This window comes from Oncorhynchus mykiss, chromosome 23 (genome assembly GCF_057628025.1).
Source record: "Oncorhynchus mykiss isolate SJ-2025 chromosome 23, ASM5762802v1, whole genome shotgun sequence".
In the NCBI taxonomy this organism is placed as follows: domain Eukaryota; kingdom Metazoa; phylum Chordata; class Actinopteri; order Salmoniformes; family Salmonidae; genus Oncorhynchus; species Oncorhynchus mykiss.
In genome coordinates this window covers 41,300,170-41,322,816 of record NC_143044.1, presented here as the reverse complement: position 1 = coordinate 41,322,816, position 22,647 = coordinate 41,300,170, and the positions used below count along the sequence as shown (strand labels likewise).

The window sequence follows — 22,647 nt, the reverse complement described above, 5'->3', positions numbered from 1 at the left end:
TCTCCAGATCTCAACCCCATAGAAAATCTTTGGAGGGAGTTGAAAGTCTGTGTTGCCCAGCAACAGCCCCAAAACATCACTGCTCTAGAGGAGATCTGCATGGAGGAATGGGCCAAAATACCAGCAACAGTGTGTGAAAACCTTGTGAAGACTTACAGAAAACGTTTGACCTCTGTCATTGCCAACAAAGGGTATATAAAGTATTGAGATAAACTTTTGTTATTGACCAAATACTTATTTTCCACCATAATTTGCAAATAAGTTCATTAAAAATCCTACAATTTTGATTTTCTGGATTTTTTTATTTTATTTTGTTAGTTGAAGTGTATCTATGATGAAAATTAGAGGCCTCTCTCATCTTTGTAAGTGGGAGAACTTGCACAATTGGTGTCTGACTAAATACTTTTTTGCCCCACTGTACATGTCTGCCCTTCATAAAACCAGACTGGGTATCATCAATGATTTGGTCAAGACCATTTTTAAGTCTTTCTGCTAAGATGGATGCAAGTAGCTTTCCATCATTGTTCATTTAATGTGATTGGTCTCCAATTTTCTAACACCATAGAATCTTTGTTTGGTATGCTTATGGTTGATATCGCGCTGTGCAGACTGGCGGGTATTATCCAGGCTAAAAGCGGCTGGTGTCTGAGCTAAAGGTAAAGCCCGCTAGCAGTGGTTAACAATGACTAAATAGAAGAAAGAAATATATATTACTAAATAGCTAGTAGCTAATTAGCTGGTTAGCATCTGATGGAGGTTCTAGCTATAAGGTAACAAAAAAATAGTAGATCCGTATCACATTGGGTGAGACTGGTTGCCGAAAGGTATATTTAATTTAAAAATGGAAAAAGAGATTGAAATATATATTTTTAAAAAAGACGAAAAAAACGGGACAATGACAAACACGTCTGCACTGCTACGCCATGTTGGATCAGGAGTTTGCAAATTGGTTATTGTTTCTGTTTTATACAGTGTGTGCAAAAAATAAGAAGTACATTTTTAAGTAAGGATAAATGAGTTAAGAGAAAGTCGTTCATCTTACATTTGTCCTCCATGGTATGCCGTAGCTTGAGCTATACATTTTACGTCAGCGGAAGTTCCGTCCTTTTCGTCCCCTCTCTTGCAGGCTGTGTAAGTTGTATATTTTTCAATACATTTATAATCATCCTCCATCCTTCTTATAACTGCATAATATGCCCCCCAAATTATTAAAGAATGATCGTACAAAGATGTATCCATATAATATACCAAGTTTTAGTTTTGCGTTGCTTGTTCTACTGAAATTATCTGCATTCTGACCCTTGTCTTTCTACGGTCTTTCAGGCTTCAGTCCGCTGACACGGCAAGATGGTGAGGACCATTTTCTTAGAATTTTAATTACATGGCTTACTGTTCATGGCAGACTTTTGTTTAGTAAGCTTATGGTTAGCTATTTCGGTGCGACGTTGGTATCTGTTTGCCTGGTTGTTACCTGTGTAACTAGTTAGCCAGCATTATCTAGCCGAGTAATTCCGGTTGCGGCCTAGTAATGCTGCCGTTGTTGGCTACCGCCAGTACACGAGTTGCTAGCTAACTTAAACTGATGTTGTGTAGCTATTTCGTTAGTAACTGAAATGTCAACGAGTCGAGTGGTGAAAGCTGCCTTTCACTGTAACTATGTTACAACTGTCATCGTGAGTTTTAACGAGCTAACTAGTGAACGTTAGCTAGCCAATGTTAACCTGGCTAACCAGCATGTCTTAGCAAGTTGTCCAACCATCACAGGTTGTCTCGTGCTTGTGATGCATTTACACGCTTGCCAGAATAAAGGTGGACCTAGTGCTAAGTTCCGATATTACCAGAATCTTTAGTTCCACCGGTCCACTGACAATCCTCAGATTACTTTCATTTAGTTAGCCATCTAGCCAAGATAATAATAACAAGCTATGTCAGCAATGAGGCTATAATGTCATGCCATGTTAGCTAATCTATTTGCATTGAGTTAACCCCTGTAGTTGTGTGGTTGTTGCAGAACATTGTACTTATTATTTACCTGTTGTATTTCAGCCACGAAAAATCGAAGAAATTAAAGATTTCTTGCTTACTGCAAGGAGGAAGGATGCCAAGTGTAAGTATTACATTGTTGCCCAAATGCTCTGCTCATTTGACACTTTCTGACAATTGAATCAAGTATTGTGCACTAGTCAGTACACTCAAAATGTGGAGTTTGTTAACGCTTATGTCTTTATAATTTCTGCACCCACATAGGATTCTGTTTGGGAACGCTGACTGCGAACCATAGTGTTGAATGTATAGATTGCTTCTTGTTTATTATCCCACAGCCGTAAAGATCAAGAAGAACAAGGACAATGTCAAGTTCAAGGTGCGTTGCAGCCGGTACCTGTACACCCTCGTCATCACAGACAAGGAGAAGGCAGAGAAGCTGAAACAGTCCCTGCCCCCAGGTAAGATGCTCAACTTTCATCACATGGAATGTGGCATGTTGTGGTTAATTGGGTTGGTAATTGGCACAAGGAGTCTGAAGTCTGTTTTATAGGGCCATCTCTCAAGACCTTTAATCCTGTAGTCTGGTTACAATGTCCAGTCTATAAAGATGTTATTTTGTCAGTGCAGAGTGGTTACAAATTGAACATGAAGTAATCTGATCTATTACTATGCAAGTTGTCCAAACACCACATGTTTGGTGCTTGTGGTGCATTTGCACACTTGCTAGGAGAGTAAGGATAGACCTAATGCTTAGTTTCAACTTCATCAGAAATTGAGTTCCACCGGTGTATGTTCCTTAATGCTTTGAGCTGTCTGGGAATATTGGTGGCCAAACATTTTTTTTATCTGATAGAAAAACGCAGCTTGTTTCCATTGCCGCTGAAGATTCTAAAGTGAAACTGACGGCGTTTTAACTATTTTGGAAGATATGAAACAGACAATCATATCAGTTAAAAATATTAAATTCCCAGTTTATGCTACAAAACTCTATAAGAGGTTTTAAAAATAGGTTATATTTGACTCAACAGTCCATGACGTACACTAAGGAATTGTTGGCAGAATAGGTAGTTGCAGTTCAATGTATGATTTAATATAACTCAACAATACATTTTGGACAACCAAGAAAAGTATTGCTCTCAAGCTGTTTAATTTCTTTTTTTATATCACCTTTATTGAACCTGGTAGGCCAGTTGAAACAAGTTCTCATTTACAACTGCGACCTGGCCAAGATAAAGCAAAGCAGTGTGACAAACAACAACGCAGAGTTACACAAGGAATAAACAAACTTACAGTCAATAACACAACTGGGGAAAAAAAGTCTATATACAGTGTGTGCAAATGGTGTGAGGAGGTAAGGCAGTAAATAGGCCATAGTAGAAGTAATTACAGTTTAGCAAATTAACACTTGAGTAATAGATGAGCAGATGATGATGTGCAAGTAGAAATATTGGTGTGCAAAAGAGCAGAAAGTAAATAACAATATGGGGATGAGGTAGGTACATTGGATGGGCTGGGCTATGTACAGCTGGAGCACTTGGTTAGCTGCTCAGATAGCTGATGTTTAAAGTTAGTGAAGGAAATATGTCTCCAGCTTCAGCGATTTAATTTTTTATATATATATTTTTTTATATATATTGCAATTCGCTCCGGTCATTGGCAGCAGAGACCTGAAAGGAAAGGCGGCCAAAGGGGGTGTTGGCCTCCTAGCTAGCTGCTAGGAGGCTGGCATTGGAGTGGTTGAGAGACTGACTTTTTCCCCCCTCGGATCCGGGAGAATTGTCACCAACAACGCTGACTAGCATAGTCAAATAATATTACTAGAAAATATTCATGAAATCACAAGTGAAATATAGCGAAACCAGCTTAGCCTTTTGTTAATCACCCTGTTGTCTCAGATTTTTACAGCGAAAGCAATACAAGCGTTTGTAAGTTTATCGATAGCATAACAAAACAATAAGTACACCTAGCATCAGGTAACTTGGTCACGAAAATCAGAAAAGCAATCAAATTAATCGTTTACCTTTGATCTTCGGATGTTTTCACTCACGAGACTCCCAGTTAGACAGCAAATGTTCCTTTTGTTCCATAAAGATATTTTTTATATCCAAATACCTCCGTTAGTTTGGTGCATTATGCCCAGGAATCCACCGGAAAGAGTCACAACGCAGACAAAAATTCCAAATTATATCCATAATGTCAACAGAAACATGTCAAACGTTTTTTATAATCATTCCTCAAGGTGTTTTTCAAATATCTATTCGATAATATATCAACCGGGACAGTTGGCTTTTCACTAGGACCGGGAGTAACATTGGATGCCTCTCTCTTTTGCGCACAAATCACTCTGAGCCCCCACCTGTCCACTTACGCAATGTGGTCGTTCACGCTCATTCTTCAAAATAAAAGCCTGAAACTGTCTAAAGGCTGTTGACACCTTAGGGAAGCCATAGAAAAAGGAATCTGGTTGATATCCCTTTCAATGGGCAATAGGGATGCATAGGAACACGGGTTCAAAATAAGAGTCACTTCCTGATTGGATTTTTCTCAGGCTTTCGCCTGCAATATCAGTTCTGCTATACTCACAGACAATATTTTTACAGTTTTGGAAACTTTAGTGTTTTTTATCCTAAGCTGTCAATTATATGTTTGTTCTAGCATCTGGTCCTGAGAAATAGGCCGTTTACTTTGGGAACGTTATTTTTCCAAACATAAAAATAGTGCCCCCTAGCTTCAAGAGGTCAACGGTGGCTATACACAGCTAGAGATGCAGGTGTACTTTAGCTAGCAGGAACTTGAACGACTGTTAACTTCTTGATGCACTCATCCCGTTACAGGGATCATTTTGGTCAACATCCGCTGAATTGCAGAGTGCCCAAATTAAATTACTAAAAATATTTAATTTTCATGAAATCACAAGTGCAATATAGCAAAACACAACAGGGTTAAGTAGCTGGCTAGCTATTTATTTTTGAACTGTAGTTCAATTTCAATGGGCAAACAATAAGTGGAAACCTAGCTAATACTTACAAGGATTTCTAAATCATTGATACGAATAATGAAAATTACTGCAGTTTCTACTGGTCATTGTTTTCATGCTGGTTGTATTGGTGCTAGCTAGGTACCAAGCTAAAGCCAGCTACCTTAGAAGTTGCAGTCGAACAAATTATGCTTTATTACCAGCACAGTATTGTAAACGCATCGTTTGTGGTTGGCGTTTACTTTTTTGTACAGCTTTGACCGTGCCACTGTATCTTTTTTGACACGCGAAGACCCAAACGGCGTTCCATGGTATTTATGACGTGAAGCAAATGGCAGTGACGCTGTTACTGTGTAACTCCGGCAGGGCACTTGGTAGTGTGTACCGGTGCTCGAAAGCCTACCTCACCCATGACAGAAAACGGTTGATTGTCAAGGGCAACAATTGTCTTGGCTTTAATGGATTTTGCCTTTGAGTTGTCTCGCTGAAATTTTGTTAGTCTTTCAAATGACTGCTCGACTTGTTAACTACTCGATCCACACAACAGACATTGTGGCCTGTTTCGGAATTCTGTATTGCATGTATAGCACAACATTTTAGGTGGCGTCATTACTTCATGTACCTACGTTATATAGGTATGTATGTCGGCTTTGACATTGGTTTTCCACATCGGCGTTAATACATTTTTAGCTAATATTGGACGATTCTGATATGTTCACCAACATATCGTGTATCGTTAATTAGTTGTTGATGTGCTTAACTGAGGGAGAGTGCCTACATTTTCATGGTTCTTTGATCAATAGGACTAAAGTTGCCAAATGTAAGAGGACTCGTGGTATTGACATAATGCAGAAATTCATTCAGGTGGCTTTTGGCGATTGCGTTCTAATGCGCTCATGACGCGTTGCCTCAACTTTCAAATGTTTTTTTTCCATCCACCTTTATTTAACCAGGTAGGCTTGTTGAGAACAAGTTCTCATTTACAACTGCGACCTGGCCAAGATCAAGCAAAGCAGTGCGACACAAACAACAGAGTTACACATGGAATAAACAAACGTACAGTCAATAACACAATAGAAAAAAAGTGTATATAAAGTGTGCAAATGGTGTTAGGTAAGGCAATAAATAGGCCATAGTAACAAAGTAATTACAATTTTGCAAATTAACACTGGAGTGATAGATGTGCAGATGATGATGTGCAAGTGGAAATACTGGTGTGCAAAAAAAGTAAATTAAAAAAAAAAGTAAATAACTGCTAGCAAACACACAGTGCAAAGTGAATAATAGCAGGTCTGTAGCAAATGTATTGTTTTCATGAAGGCCTACTGTAGCTCTGATTGGCTATGGCGCACTGGTCTGCGTAGACTCTGTTCCTATTTAATGCAGTATCTATTAATTGTTCAAAAACATTGATGCTGCTTTCCCATTCTATGCTGCTATATAATTTTTGCAAATGCCTTAGTATATGTTATTCCCCATCTTTTTAACTTGACCATATCTAAGTGGTTGCTTGTCAGAAAATGTTTTAAAGTGTCATTCTTCCTGGGGGTGTATACGAACAGATTTGAATAATAAATTGCTCTTATCCAGAGTAATTTACAGGAGCAGTTAACTGCCTTGCTCAAGGACATAAAAACAGATGTTTCCCAAAATCTGCTCAGGGATTTGAACAAGCGAACTTTCGCTTCCTACTGCCAGTACCATTTCTAATAATGTCTAATAATGTTGATCTTCCTACCGCCAGTACCATTTCTAATAATGTTGATCTATCAAGTTTGTGGCTTGGTCACTCAAAGCATATTTTGTGAATGAGCATGATTCATGTAATGTAGTTTCTAACCAGCTCATCTCTTTTCAGGTCTGGCTGTGAAGGAGCTCAAGTAGAGGACTATCTTCGTGTACAGTAAATTGTAATAAAAAGAGAAACCATTTGTCTTTGTCATGCCTGTTATGTTGTTCCACTACAGTAAATGATCTATATTCATGTGTAACCTGCTTAGTGGCTCTATTTTGGAAGAAGGCAAAAACGAATGTCTGCTGAATGAGGTGACTGGATTATCTAAGAGCTAGTTTCCCAGACAGATTAAACCTAGTCCTCAGATTTAAAGACTTCCTCCAATGATTTTTTGTTTGTACTTGTCCTATTGCAGTGGTATCCCAAGTATAAATACGATGTACACTAAAGGGTGTAAAAAAAAAAAAAGGTTTGTATTTGGTGTTTTTTATACAACTGCAAACTTTAAGGAGTTGGGCATTCAAGAGTTGGTTTGATTGGAAGTCTTGATGTCATCGGCCTCCCCATTGCTTGAGGAGCACTAGAGAACAGAAGAGGGAAGGCCCACCCCCACTGGTGCTGTCATGACTTGCATGGATCACCTGTTGAGGTGTTTAATGATGTGATGAAGAGACAGACGGCTGCTGTTGTTGAAGATTCACCATTGAGGATGCTCTTAGTCCAGGACTAGGCTTACTCATTGACTGGGAAACTGGCCCTAAACAAATTTGACAAGTTATTTGTAGTGGAGTCAAATCAGTTACTACACAGGCTCTCTTCCAATACTCCAATGACGTAACCACATCTAAATTGTTTGGGGTGGTGACTACTAAGGTGGTAACATTACTTACACATATCCAATCACTTATAGCCCTGTGCTTACTTCATGGATTTAAATACAAATATGCTCCTGAAAGTGACAAGGTGAAGAACCTGCCATTATTACAGTTGCAGTGCTATTACTTTACCCACACTACCATTTCATGGATTTGGGGCAGGAATTGTGTATATAGACTTAGTGAACAATCTGATGGTTAGGGTAAAATAAAAAAAAAGTGACTACATGCTAATTATGACTAATTGAAAGGTGTAGATGGTAAGTTTATTTTGGCATGGTTAGCTGAAGCCTGCACAGTATGTTGTTGTGAACAGCGGTCTGATCAATTCGCTATGAACTCAAATAGGCCTAAGGACAGTACCATTGACATGCACGTCTAGGGCTAAAGTTCTCCACGTCAGACTAGTGCATAGTCAGAATCGGCCTTGGGGTGGCAGGGTAGCCTAGTGGTTAGAGCGGCGGACTAGTAACTGGAAGGTTACAAGTTCAAATCCCCGAGCTGACAAGGTCGCTCTGCCCCTGTTCCTAGGCCGTCATTGAAAATAAGAATTTGTTCTTAACTGACTCGCCTAGTTAAAGGTAAAATGAGACTCATCCACTTCATACAGAATGTTCTACTTCAGATATTCACCTTGTTTGTCACAGCATGCTCGAATGTTATTTAGTGTTTTGCTTTATTTGTGGAATGACAATAGCATTGGCTACTGTCTACTACATACATAAAGGTTTGCGTCTCAAATGACACACTATTCCTATATACTGCACTACTTTCGAACAGTGATGTATGGGTCTTAATCAAATTAGCAGCCTATAAGGAATAGGGTGCCATTTTGTTATTTAAAATATTGTAAGGTTTCGGGATAGTAAATTAGAACCCATTATCCAGCATGCTTTTTCAGTTCCCTGTCTGTTAACACTGGGTCATTGTCCAGCAGCTGTTTGCAGACTGGAAAAAGACCAGGCCAAATCCTCAAACTGCGCCATATGACTACGGTAATGCTATCAGTTGTGCGTTATTTCCATGGCACTTTGGTAAACTTTGACAGATTCTGCATGTGAGTTTATTTACACTAGATGGGGGTGTTGCAAAGTCAATGGGAGCTACCCAGATATCAATGTTGCTTTTGTGAACATTTCATAATTATTCTATATTTGGCCTATACCTATACTTTTTTTTCAGAAACTTGAGTATCCATTTACCACGTGCCAAGTCTTACTTTTTCCAATTGCATTTTTTTCATTACTATTCATGATCCTACTTTCAGGTTCTGCGCTTTCTCGCTTTGTCTCAAGCGTCTCTTATTTCTACGCGCTCCCGTGTAGGGACGGCCCTTGTCTGTGGAATGACTGAACCAGCAGACGGTAGCGGTAGGATGGCTGTGGTTGAAACGGGCTGACCGGGCACGGTGTGCTAATTTTCTTTTTCGCGAATAATTTTGGGATGCTTTCCTTTAACGATCTCCCTGCATATTTTGTCTACTGTGCGTGTGAACGAGTTTACATTATCCAGCATGCTTTTTCATTACTATTTATAGCTTTGTTACAGAAGACGGGATTGAGCTGTCGGTTTACTAAAGAAGACTACTAGATATTGGATAATTAAACTCGGGCCAGGATGTCTTCAATACGGGAGGATTATATGGCACCTTGGTGGACATATTGGCTACACAATTTCCCTCATGTCAACTTGAACTTTCAGCCCATCGACAACACGTTCACCCCCCAGGATCAGAACTACCAGCAGGTTCGTGGTAGACACCGATATTTGGCCCACGCGGGTCCCATAATCTCCATCACATTTGGCACCGACCTTAATCCCAATATATTGTACAACTTTTGACCATGGCCTTCAGAGCTCTTGTCAAAAGTAGTCCACTATAAAAGTAATGGTAGGATGCCATTTGGGATTAAACCATAACATGCTGGCGGTTCCCACTTTTTCAGCAAGATGCTAGACATTTGTGAATAGTCATCTGAGAGATAGTGTACCCCAGAAAGGACATTATTTTATTTGTAAATATCAAAGATTAAATGTAATGTTGCAAGTAAGCTTAACATTGCATTGTAGTCTGTCCTGTGTAGGCCGACCATAGTTCTGCTGTTGGCAGAAATTCTCAGATTAAGCAATTCATTAATTTGATAATCCCGATGGAAGAGAAAGGGATATTTTGTATCTTTAAAAAAATAAAATATTTCACCTTTATTTAACCAGGTAGGCCAGTTGAGAACAACTTCTCATTTACAACTGCGACCTGGCCAACATAATGCAATGCAGTGCGACAAAAACACAAACACAGAGTTACCCATAAACAAACGTACAGTCAATAACACAATAAAAAGCAATAAATAGGCCATGGAGGCGAAATAATTACAATTGAGCAATTAAACACTGGAGTGATAGATGATGATGTGAAAGTTGAGATACTGGTGTTCAAGAGGGTAAGTAATAACATGGGGATGAGATAGTTGGGTGTGCTATTTACAGACGGGCTGTGTACAGGTACAGTGATCGGTAAACTGCTGTGACAGCTGATGCTTAAAGTTAGAGGGAGATATGTCTCCAGCTTCAGTGATTTTTGCAATTCGTTCCAGTCATTGGCAGCAGAGAACTGGAAGGAAAGGCAGCCAAAGCAGGTGTTGGCTTTCGGGATGACCAGTGAAATATACCTGCTGGAGCGTGTGCTATGGGTGGGTGTTGCTATGGTGACCAGTGAGCTGGGATAAGGCAGAGCTTTACCTAGCAAAGACTTATAGATGACTTCGAGCCAGTGGGTTTGGAGACGAATACGTAGCGAGGACCAGCCATCGAGAGCATACAGGTCGCAGTGGTGGGTAGTATATGGTGCTTTGGTGACAAAACGGATGGTACTGTGATAGACTGCATCCAATTTGCTGAGTAGAGTGTTGGAGGCTATTTTGTAAATTACATTGCTAAAGTCAAGGATCGGTAGGATAGTCAGTTTTACGAGATTATGTTTTGCAGCATGATTGGAGGCTTTGTTGCGAAATAGGATACCGATTCAAGACTTAATTTTGGATTGGAGATGCTTAATGTGACTCTGGAAGGAGAGTTTACAGTCTGACCAGACATCTAGGTATTTGTAGTTGTCCACATATTCTAAGTCAGAACTGTCCAGAGTAGTGATGCTAGTTGGGTGGGCGGGTGCGGGCAGCAATCGGTTGCATGTAGTTTAATAGCATGTAAAAGCATGTAAAAGCAGTTGGCGAACCACGGAAGGAGTGTTGTATGTGTCCAAAGATGGGCCAGATATATACAGAATGGTGTCGTCTGCGTAGAGGTGGATCAGAGAATCACCAGCAGCAAGAGCGACATCATTGATATATACAGAGAAAAATAACCCTGTGGCACCCCCATAGAGACTGCCAGAGGTCTGGACAACAGGCCCTCCGATTTGACACACTGAACTCTGCCTGAGAAATAGTTGGTGAACCAAGTAAGGCAGTCATTTGAGAAACCAAGGCTGTTGAATCTGCCGATAAGAATGCAGTGATTGGCCAAGTCGAAAGCCTTGGCCGGGTCGATGAAGACGGCTGCACAGTACTGTCTTTTATCCATGGCAGATATGATATCGTTTAGGACCTTGAGCGTGAGGTGCACCCGTGACCAGCCCAGAAACCAGATTGTGTAGTGGAGAAGGTACGGTGGGATTCGAAATGGTTGGTGATTTGTTTAACTTGGCTTTCGAAGATTTTAGAAAGGCAGGGCAGGGTGGATATGTCTATAACATTTTGGGTCTAGAGTTTCTCCCCCTTCGAAGAGGGGGATGACCACGGCAGCTTTCCAATCTTTGGGGATCTCAGACGATACGAAAAAGAGGTTGAACAGGCTAGTAATAGGGGTTGCAACATTTTTGGCAGATCATTTTAGAAAGAGTGTCCAGTTTGTCTAGCCCAGCTGATTTGTAGGGATCCAGATTTTGCAGCTCTTTCAGAAAATCCTTTGTCTGGATTTGGGTGAACGAGAAGCAGAGGGGGGGGGGGGGGGGGGGCTTGGGCAAGTTTCTGCGGGGGGGGGGGGGGTGCAGAGCTGTTGGCCGGGGTAGGGGTAGCCAAGTGGAAAGCATGGCCAGCCATAGAAAAATGCTTACTGAAATGATCGATTATTGTAGCTTTATCGGTGGTGACCGTGTTTCCTATCCTCAGACAGTTGGGAGTAGGTACTCTTATTCTCCATGGACTTTACTGTATCCCAAAACTTTTGGGAATTAGTGCTACGGGATGCAAATTTCTGTTTGAAAAAGCTAACTTGAGCTTTCCTAACTGACTGTGTATATTGGTTCCTGACTTCCCTGAAAAGTTGCATGTCGCGGGGGCTATTCAATGCTAATGCAGTTTGCCACAGGATGTTTTTGTGCTGGTTGAGGGCAGCCAAGTCTGGAGTGAACCAAGAGCTATATCTAGGCATTGAGTGATGATGAAAGTGGTTGCGTCCCTGGAGGCACCAGTTAAGCCAGGTGAGGTCTCCGCATGTGTGGAGGGTGCGACACACAAGCTATCTAAGGCATTTAGGATGGGGCTGGGGTCTCTATAGTGAAATTAAACAATAATTACTAACCTAAACAGCAGTAGACAAGGCATATTGACATTAGGGAGAGGCATGAGTAGCCGAGTGATCATCTGGCCCAATGAGCAGCAATAGGTGAAGGCAGGGGGCTGTTCTGTTGTCGCTACTACGCTAGAGCTGGAGACATGGCGATTCAGAAAGCTAGCAGGCCGTGGCCAGCAGATGGATCTTCGGTGACGTCTCAACGGAAAAGCCTGTTGAAACCACCTCGGACAATTACATTGGCAGACCATTCGTGATGGATCGGCTGGGCGCCGTGTCGGCAATAAAGGGTCCTGGCCAATTGACAAGAGGTATTGTTGCCCAAGAATTAGCTGGTGGACCTCTTTGGCTAGCCGGGAGATGGGCCTAGCTGGAGGCTAGCTCAAGGCTAACTGGGGCTTGCTTCGGGACAGAGACGTTAGCCAGGAACAGCCACTCGGATTGCAGCTAGCTAGCTGTGGTGATCCGGTGTAAAGGTCCAGAGCTTGCGGTAGGAATCCGGAGATGTGGTAGAGGAAAAAACAGTCCGATATGCTCTGGGTTGTTATTGCGCTGTGCAGACTGGCAGGTATTGACCGAGATGAGGCTGGCTGGTGTCCGAGTTAACGGTGAAGATCGCTCGCAGTGGCTAACTGGCTAGTAGAAAGTTAGCTGGCTAGCCTCTGATGGGAGTTCCGGTTCTAAAGTTTTAAAAAATTGCAGATTCGTACCACATTGGGTGAGGCGGGATGCTGGAGAGTATTTTCAGTCTGTAGATGGAAAGTGAGATTTAAAATATATATTTTTTAAAACCAGGAAAACTATTATTAAGACGGGACAAGACAAAACACACGTCCGACTGATACGCCATCTTGGATATCTTCTTGTTTTATACCACACCCAATAACACTTCAGCTATTTATTTAAACCCTTGTTAATGGAAGTAAACCTGTGTGAACATCAGACAGCATATTTCACATCTCTCTTGTAATCACACACACCAAAAATAAGGAAGCTGATGCTTTTGGCTTAGCAGATATGAATGCCAGAGGAGAGTGCCTGACTGTCATGGGGTAAGCTACAGACTGCACGCGTTGTTTCTTCACACTGCCAAATGACCAGGCAGGCCACCAAGTTCTTGGGATGAGCAATGTTTCAGATCTTACTTTCCACAAAGACTGGGTTTATTTCAAGGCATGTTATATTTTCTATAGCATACAGTGTAAACTAGACGTCTAAAATAGGGACAGACAGCTTTCAGTACTTTTTCAAAGTGGCTAAAGTGATACACCCACCCTATATTTGCTGGTTCTAATTAGGTAGGTAATGTGGAGCCTTTTCTGTAGGGGTGAACAAGTTTAATGGGAAAGCGTTAGTAAGAAAGAAATGGATGGGGAGAGAGTAGAGAGATGGATGGGGAGAGAGTAGAGAGAGGGATGGGGAGAGAGGGATGGGGAGAGAGTAGAGAGAGGGATGGGGAGAGAGTAGAGAGAGGGATGGGGAGAGAGTAGAGAGAGGGAGGGGAGAGAGAGTGATGGGAGAGATTAGAGAAGGAAGAGAGGGATGCAGGAGAGAGGGAAGGGAAGGATGGGGGAGAGTAGGGATGGGGAGAGTAGGGATGGGGAGAGTAGAGAGAGGGATAGGAGAGAGTAGAGCAAGGGAAGACAGGGATTTATTTAACCAGGTAGGCTAGTTGATAACAAGTTCTCATTTGCAACTGCGACCTGGCCAAAATAAAGCATAGCAGTGTGAACAGACAACACAGAGTTACACATGGAGTAAACAATTAACAAGTCAATAACATAGTAGAAAAAAAGAGAGTCTATATACATTGTGTGCAAAAGGCATGAGAAGGTAGAGCGGATAATTACAATTTTGCAGATTAACACTGGAGTGATAAATGATCAGATGGTCATGTACAGGTAGAGATATTGGTGTGCAAAAGAGCAGAAAAGTAAATAAATATAAACAATATGGGGATGAGGTAGGTAAAATTGGGTGGGCTATTTACCGGTAGACTATGTACAGCTGCAGCGATCAGTTAGCTGCTCAGATAGCAGATGTTTGAAGTTGGTGAGGGAGATAAGTCTCCAACTTCAGCGATTTTTGCAATTCGTTCCAGTCACAGGCAGCAGAGAACTGGAACGAAAGGCGGCCAAATGAGATGTTGGCTTTAGGGATGATCAGTGAGATACACCTGCTGGAGCGCGTGCTACGGGTGGGTGTTGCCATCGTGACCAGTGAACTGAGATAAGGCGGAGCTTTACATAGCATGGACTTGTAGATGACCTGGGGCCAGTGGGTCTGGCGACGAATATGTAGCGAGGGCCAGCCGACTAGAGCATACAGGTTGCAGTGGTGGGTGGAATAAGGTGCTTTAGTAACAAAACGGATGGCACTGTGATAAACTGCATCCAGTTTGCTGACTAGAGTATTGGAAGCTATTTTGTAGATGACGTCGCCAAAGTCGAGGATCGGTAGGATAGTCAGTTTTACTAGGGTAAGTTTGGCGGCGTGAGTGAAGGAGGCTTTGTTGCGGAATAGAAAGCCGACTCTAGATTTGATTTTAGATTGGAGATGTTTGATATGAGTCTGGAAGGAGAGTTTACAGTCTAGCCAGACACCTAGGTACTTATAGAAGTCCACATATTCTAGGTCGGAACCATCCAAGGTGGTGATGCTAGTCGGGCGTGCGGGTGCAGGCAGCGAACGGTTGAAAAGCATGCATTTGGTGTTGTATGGCATTGAAGCTCGTTTGGAGGTTAGATAGCACAGTGTCCAAGGACGGGCCGGAAGTATACAGAATGGTGTCGTCTGCGTAGAGGTGGATCAGGGAATCGCCCGCAGCAAGAGCAACATCATTGATATATACAGAGAAAAGAGTCAGCCCGAGAATTTAACTCTGTGGCACCCCCATAGAGACTGCCAGAGGACCGGACAGCATGCCCTCCGATTTGACACACTGAACTCTGTCTGCAAAGTAGTTGGTGAACCAGGCAAGGCAGTCATCAGAAAAACCGAGGCTACTGAGTCTGCCGATAAGAATATGGTGATTGACAGAGTCGAAAGCCTTGGCAAGGTCGATGAAGACGGCTGCACAGTACTGTCTTTTATCGATGGCGGTTATGATATCGTTTAGTACCTTGAGCGTGGCTGAGGTGCAACCGTGACCGGCTCGGAAACCAGATTTGCACAGCGGAGAAGGTACGGTGGGATTCGAGATGGTCAGTGACCTGTTTGTTGACTTGGCTTTCGAAGACCTTAGATAGGCAGGGCAGGATAGATATAGGTCTGTAACAGTTTGGGTCCAGGGTGTCTCCCCCTTTGAAGAGGGGGATGACCGCGGCAGCTTTCCAATCCTTGGGGATCTCAGACGATATGAAAGAGAGGTTGAACAGGCTGGTAATAGGGGTTGCGACAATGGCGGCGGATAGTTTCAGAAATAGAGGGTCCAGATTGTCAAGCCCAGCTGATTTGTACGGGTCCAGGTTTTGCAGCTCTTTCAGAACATCTGCTATCTGGATTTGGGTAAAGGAGACCCTGGAGAGGCTTGGGCGAGTAGCTGCGGGGGGGGGGGCGGAGCTGTTGGCCGAGGTTGGAGTAGCCTGGAGGAAGGCATGGCTGGTGGTGACCGTGTTATCTAGCCTCAGTGCAGTGGGCAGCTGGGAGGAGGTGCTTTTGTTCTCCATGGACTTCAGTGTCCCAGAACTTTTTGGAGTTAGAGCTACAGGATACAAATTTCTGCCTGAAGAAGCTGGCCTTTGCTTTCCTGACTGACTGCGTGTATTGGTTCCTGACTTCCCTGAAAAGTTGCATATCGCGGGGACTACTCGATGCTATTGCAGTCCGCCACAGGATGTTTTTGTGCTGGTCGAGGGCAGTCAGGTCTGGAGTGAACCAAGGGCTATATCTGTTCTTAGTTCTGCATTTTTTGAACGGAGCATGCTTATCTAAAATGTGAGGAAGTTACTTTTAAATAATGACCAGGCATCCTCAACTGACGGGATGAGGTCAATATCCTTCCAGGATACCCGGGCCAGGTCGATTAGAAAGGCCTGCTCACAGAAGTGTTTTAGGGAGCGTTTGACAGTGATGAGGGGTGGTCGTTTGACTGCGGATCCGTAGCGGATACAGGCAAAGAGGCAGTGATCACTGAGATCCCGGTTGAAGACAGCGGAGGTGTATTTGGAGGGCCAGTTGGTCAGGATGACATCTATGAGGGTGCCCTTGATTACAGATTTAGGGATGTACCTGGTGGGTTCCTTGATGATTTGTGTGAGATTGAGGGCATCTAGCTTAGATTGTAGGACTGCCGGGGTGTTAAGCATATCCCAGTTTAGGTCACCTAACAGAACAAACTCTGAAGCTAGATGGGGGGCGATCAATTCACAAATGGTGTCCAGGGCACAGCTGGGAGCTGAGGGGGGTCGGTAGCAGGCGGCAACAGTGAGAGACTTATTTCTGGAGAGAGTCATTTTTTAAATTAGTAGTTTGAACTGTTTGGGTATGGACCTGGAAAGTGTGACATTACTTTGCCGGCTATCTCTGCAGTAGACTGCAACTCCTCCCCCTTTGGCAGTTCTATCTTGACGGAAAATGTTATAGTTGGGTATGGAAATCTCAGAATTTTTGGTGGCCTTCCTGAGCCAGGATTCAGACATGGCAAGGACATCAGGGTTAGCCGAGTGTGCTAAAGCAGTGAGTAAAACAAACTTAGGGAGGAGGCTTCTGATGTTGACATGCATGAAACCAAGGCTTTTTCGATCACAGAAGTCAACAAATGAGGGTGCCTGGGGACATGCACGGCCTGGGCTTACCTCCACATCACCCGCGGAACAGAGGAGGAGTAGTATGCGGGTGCGGCTAAAGGCTATCAAAACTGGTTGCCTAGAGCGTTGGGGACAAAGAATAAAAGGAGCAGATTTCTGGACATGATAGAATATATTCAGGGCATAATGCGCAGACAGGGGTATAGTGGGGTGCGGGTACAGCGGAGGTAAGCCCAGGCACTGGGTGATGATAAGAGAGGTTGTATCTCTGGACATGCTGATTGTAGTAATGGGTGAGGTCACCGCATGTGTGGGAGGTGGGACAAAGGAGGTATCAGGGGTATGAAGAGTGGAACTAGGGACTCCATTGTAAACTAAAACAATGATAACTAACCTGAACAACAGTATACAAGGCAAATTGACATTTGAGAGATACATACGAGGCATACAGTAATCACAGGTGTTGATTGGGAGAGCTAGCTAAAATATTAGGTGAGACAACAACAGCTAATCAGCTAGCACAACAACAGCAGGTAAAATGGCGTTGATTAGGCAGAGAGGGTCGGATTAACTACACACAGAGCCTGAGTGCGGCTGGGGCCGACAGATAAAACATAAACAAACAGAATGGAGTACTGTGATTAATGGACATTCCAGCAGGCATCAGCTATGTAGCCAAGTGATCACAGTGTCCAGGGGGCAGCGGTGGATGGGACAGGGAAGCTAGACTGGCGAGTATTATCCAGGCTAAAAAAACTGGCTGGCTGTGCAGAAGGTAAAAGCCGCTAGCAGTGGCTAACAATGACTAAATAGCTTGTAGCTAGTTAGCTGGTTAGCTTCTGGAGGTTCTTGAATGTGTTCTAAGAATTTAAAACAATAGCGATTCCGTATCACATTGGGTGAGGCAGGTTACCGGGAAGGTATAATCAAATAAAAAATCGAAAAGAGATTGAAAGTAAATATGGTTCCAGTGAGTGGTTGGGCTGGCTGGGGACGCGGCGATTCAGACAGTTAGCAGGCCTGTGCTAACAAGCTAACAGTTAGTAGGCCGGGGCTAAACAAGCTAGCAGTTAGCAGACCGGGGATAAACAAGCTAGCAGTTAGCAGGCCGAATTAGCAAGCAAGCAGATAGCAAGGGCTAGAAAGTTAGCCTTTGGGGGACGTCGCGATGGTGTTAAGTCTGTTTATGCCTCTTCATGCGGTGACATCGATAGACCGGTCATGGGTCCGGATATTGTAGCCCAGGAGTATGCTTCGGTGGTAGCAGAGCGAGGGAAGACAGGAATGCAGAGAGAGGAGAGGGTTGGGGAGAGAGCAGAGAGAGGGATGGGGAGAGCGCAGAGATAGGGAAGATAGGCTAATTGACATGATTTGTGTTATTTGGAGGTGTACCTGTGGATGTATTTCAAGGCCTACATTCAAACTCAATGCCTCTTTGCTTGACATCATGGGAAAATCAAAAGAAATCAGCCAAGACCTCAGAAAGAAATTGTAGACCTCCACAAGTCTGGTTCATCCTTGGGAGCAATTTCCAAACGCCTGAAGGTACCACGTTCATCTGTACAAACAATAGTACGCAAGTATAAACACCATGGGACCATGCAGCTGTCATACTGCTCAAGAAGGAGACACCTTCTGTTTTCTAGAGATGAATGTACTTTGGTGCGAAAGTGCAAATCAATCCTTTAACAACAGCAAAGGACCTTGTGAAGATGCTGGAAGAAACGGGTACAAAAGTAGCTGTATCCACAGTAAAACGAGTCCTAAATCGACATAACCTGAAATGCCGCTCAGCAAGGAAGGAGCCACTGCTCCAACCGGCCATAAAAAAATCCAGGCTACGGTTTGCAACTGCACATGGGCACAAAGATGGTACTTTTTGGAGAAATGTTCTCTGGTCTGATGAAACAAAAATAGAACTGTTTGACCATAATGACCATCGTTATGTTTGAAGGAAAAAGGGGGAGGCTTGCAAGCCAAAGAACACCATCCCAACCGTGAAGCACAGGGGTGGCAGCATCATGTTGTGGGGGTGCTTTGCTGCAGGAGGGTCTGGTGCACTTCACACAATAAATGGCATCACGAGGGAAGAAAATTATGTTGATATATTGAAGCAACACCAGTCAGGAAGTTAAAGCTTGGTCGCAAATGCGTCTTCCAAATAGACAATGACCCCAAGCATAGTTCCATAGTTGTGGCAAAATGGCTTAAGGACAACAAAGTCAAGTGGCCATCACAAAGCCCTTACCTCAATCCTATAGAAAATTTGTGGGCAGAACTGAAAAAGTGTGTGTGAGCAAGGAGGCCTACAAACCTGACTCAGTTACACAAGCTCTGTCAGGAGGAATGGGCCAAAATTCACCCAACTTATTGTGGGAAGCTTGTGGAAGGCTACCTGAAACGTTTGACCCAAGTTAAACAATTTAAAGGCAATGCTACCAAATACTAATAGTGTATGTAAACTTCTGACCCACTGGGAATGTGATGAAAGATATAAAAGCTGAAATAAATAAGTCTTTCTACTATTCTGACATTTCATATTCTTAAAATAAAGTGGTTATCCTAACTGACCTTAGACAGAGAATCTTAACTAGGATTAAATGTCAGGAATTGTGAGAAACTGAGTTTAAATGTATTTGGCTAAGGTGTATGTAAACTTCCGACTTCAACTGTATATGAAAGGGGAAAGGGGCTACATAGTCAGTGTCACAACTGAATGCGTTCAACTAATAGATCATTTGTTGTATTAATTGTGAGGCACAGCTGAGTGAGCATAATTTTCTATTTTTTGTTTTAACTGGCCTGCATCTGATGGTCAGTCTGAGGGGAGGTCAAAGCAGCAGTGAGGCTGCCTCACCCAACTCACCCTCCCTCCTCTCTCCCTCCCTCCACTGAGAAATGAGGATACAGCCATCTAGCTGATGGCGAAACTGAAGTCGCCCTGCGTTATTTCTGCCTCATGCACCAATTCATGTTGTTAACTCCTATGGCCAGAGAAAGTGAAATATTCCTTGACATGAAAAAGATACAAGCCACTAATAATAACAACGCAAGCTTATGGAAACCATTTGCTATACTCATTCGTTGCAGCTTTAGTGCTAGTTGTAGAAGTAGGGAGAAGGCACATTTTATGGCTTAGGTGTTGAACAAAGTGTTGGGAGTGCTGAATAACAACTTACACATGAACTTACTCATAAAAACAGAAGCTCTTTGCTGTATTCGTTGAGTCTCTCTAGTCATGGTTTTGAAGTCTCACAGTATCAGCTTTGCTGTGCTTTCAAGGCTTCTTTTTACAGTCTATGGCTCGAGGGAACTGTGCAGACATGGTGAACTGTGCAGTAGCAGTGTGTGGATGAAATCACTAGGGAAGCCATATTACAACCTATGTGTTGTGATAATTGCGTTGTTTGCCTTTTTAACTTGTTAATTCACATCCCTTGCGACCATGATATATAGGAAAAAGGCTGAGACAATAAGAAGACATAGTGGCAGAATAAATTCAACCACACCTTTGTTTTATCACAAAACCGGATAGCAACCTCTGTCCAGTGAAGTCCACAAAGCATAGTGCATGTACAGTAACAGCATGGTCTAGCAACTTAATTTTCCCAACTTTTTCTGGCCACTGAACAACTATTGGCTTAGAACCACTGATAGTTACCGCAAGTCACAAAGAAAACAGGAGCTGCCTCCACTATTCCAACACCATTTCAACTTCAACATCATCAAATCACCTCTGCTTAGTCTAATACAGTGACATCTAAACAATCTAGTCCAGTTTAATGTAAGCTAAATATGATGTGGCTGTCCATGGTTCTTATTTCTGCGTGTGTGTGTGTGTGTGAGTGTTCGTGCAAGTAGAAACAAATGTTGACTCACCCTTGTAGAGAAACGCCAATGCCATCCTCCTCTCTTTCATGTTGATGAAACAGTCTAACACTCTGTCATACAGTACACGCTGTATGACAGTGTACTGTCCCTAGTACTGTACTTGACCTTGGCTACCTGGCTAAAATGCTTGCTCGCTAGCCTAACTTCCATGCATTGGCAATGTTAGCTAGTTAACATTAGCCTTCTACATCTAGCTACATATTGAACTTCCATTATCTCAGGCCAGGGGCACAACAATGTTTGAATAAATGGTTGGATCAGAATCGCCATTATAATCATTGGCCAGTATGGAGAATTTTGCAAAACCACAAGTCCAGCTCAATCTTCATCCATGGCTAATTTTGGAAAGGGCCAATTTTAGCTAACTAGCCACCGGAGGACAACACAATGAGATGCAACAATTAAAGTTTTGCTGTCAATGACGTATGCTCTCAATGGAATTTGATAGGAGTGACGCCAAAGTCCAAGTGGGCTTCCCTTGACACTTTTTTTTGTGTGGGCCGGAACATTCACAGTTGTGCTCACTCAGTTTAGCTCGATGCTGATTGGCATGCTCACTGGCTTCCCTTGCCTTCAATGCTACAGGCGGCAACAATGTCATACTCGTTTGGACCAGACAGCATCAGATAGATGGCTTACACGTAGAGAGACAGAGGGGTGCTTTCTCCTGTGTGAGATATATTCAGCCTCTTGCCAATTGAAAGAAAATGATGAAACACAGAGAGATGAAAGATCATCTTTTTATTTAAAAAAATTATTGTTCGCTTTTTTTGGGAAGCCTGGCTTCCGTTGAATTACATACCTCTGGAATACACACCATAGGCCTGTAATTGCAGTTGACTTGCTTCCTTGGTCTGCCGGGTAGGCGGAGTTCTACCTTCAGACACATGAAATGGTTCAAAATGGGCACACTTGGCCTTCTCGACGCTAGGGCTGCTGAATCAAATGCACGTACCGCAAACGGTGCAAAACGAATAAAAAAAATTGGCATGCAAATCTTTATCGTTGTTTTTTTTAATACATTTTTGGACAGATTTCCTTTAAATTTAAATAAATATATTTAAGCTGACCCCTTGCGCGAAACACTGCTTTAAATTACTGCTCGTTTGATGGTTGTAGCCTTCAATTGTCCCATTTAACAATCACTCATATTAGAAAACTTATTTAATTTCAAACTTTACATTTCTCCACTGTAGGCTACTTATCGTAATGAACAATGTCAGCAAAATGCCTGCGATAAGTGATCAGAATCGTCGGTGTTGATTAGTTTCTCTCTCTAGGAGAGACATAGAAACCACTACACAGGGAAACACCAATAAATTGGGGACCAGCTGACTGGGTAGACGGTGACATGTGCAGGTTTTCCAGGCTACTTTGATGCCACAAGAAGCCTGCAGGATGGGACTGACTGATGTTTCTATTGGTAATGAGGTGCCTTGGAACAGTTGTCAGGTCATGATTATTTATTTTTTGTGCTGCAAAAGGTAACGTTTTGGGTGATCTGACCAAATTCACGAACACGTGAGTTATAGATCCTTCATTCTCATTGAAAGCAAGACTATGAAGTGGTATATCTGTTCTATGTGAGTTATTTCTATGCTTCCCTTTCTTAAGTTTTGTTTTTGTGTGTTTCAGTTTTGTACAACAACTTCAAACAGCTGAAAATACTATATTTTTGGTTATGGAGAGTATATTTCACAGCGGTTTGGATCGTACAATAATTCTCAACACTATACATTGCTTGTTTTGTCACACAAACTGAAATTAGGCAAACTATCATAATTGTAGCAACCAGGAAATGGCGGAACGATTTCTGCATCTTGCACTGTCGAGCTTCTAATGTTGAGCTTCTCATCTCAGAGTCGG

General features: G+C 42.7%; 2 protein-coding genes across 3 annotated transcripts in view; both read left to right on the top strand.

Annotated features, from left to right (window-relative positions):
- Nucleotides 1-414: 414 nt before the first annotated feature.
- On the top strand, nucleotides 415-6,894 carry LOC110502952 (large ribosomal subunit protein eL38). Its single transcript, XM_021581299.3, has 5 exons — nucleotides 415-1,131; nucleotides 1,324-1,350; nucleotides 2,047-2,107; nucleotides 2,322-2,444; nucleotides 6,822-6,894. Exons 2-5 carry the CDS (start codon nucleotides 1,348-1,350, stop codon nucleotides 6,845-6,847), a joined length of 213 nt encoding a protein of 70 aa, XP_021436974.1. The 5' UTR covers nucleotides 415-1,131; nucleotides 1,324-1,347; the 3' UTR covers nucleotides 6,848-6,894.
- Nucleotides 6,895-7,218: 324 nt separating this feature from the next.
- The window catches only part of LOC110502951 (protein tweety homolog 2-like), a 121,615-nt gene continuing 106,186 nt past the window's right edge, over nucleotides 7,219-22,647 (top strand). For both annotated transcript variants that reach the window (XM_036960751.2, XM_036960750.2), the window contains exon 1: nucleotides 7,219-9,319. In XM_036960751.2, coding sequence (XP_036816646.2) covers nucleotides 9,191-9,319 — 129 coding nt within the window. In that variant the 5' untranslated portion in view covers nucleotides 7,219-9,190. The remainder of the gene's footprint in view (nucleotides 9,320-22,647) is intronic.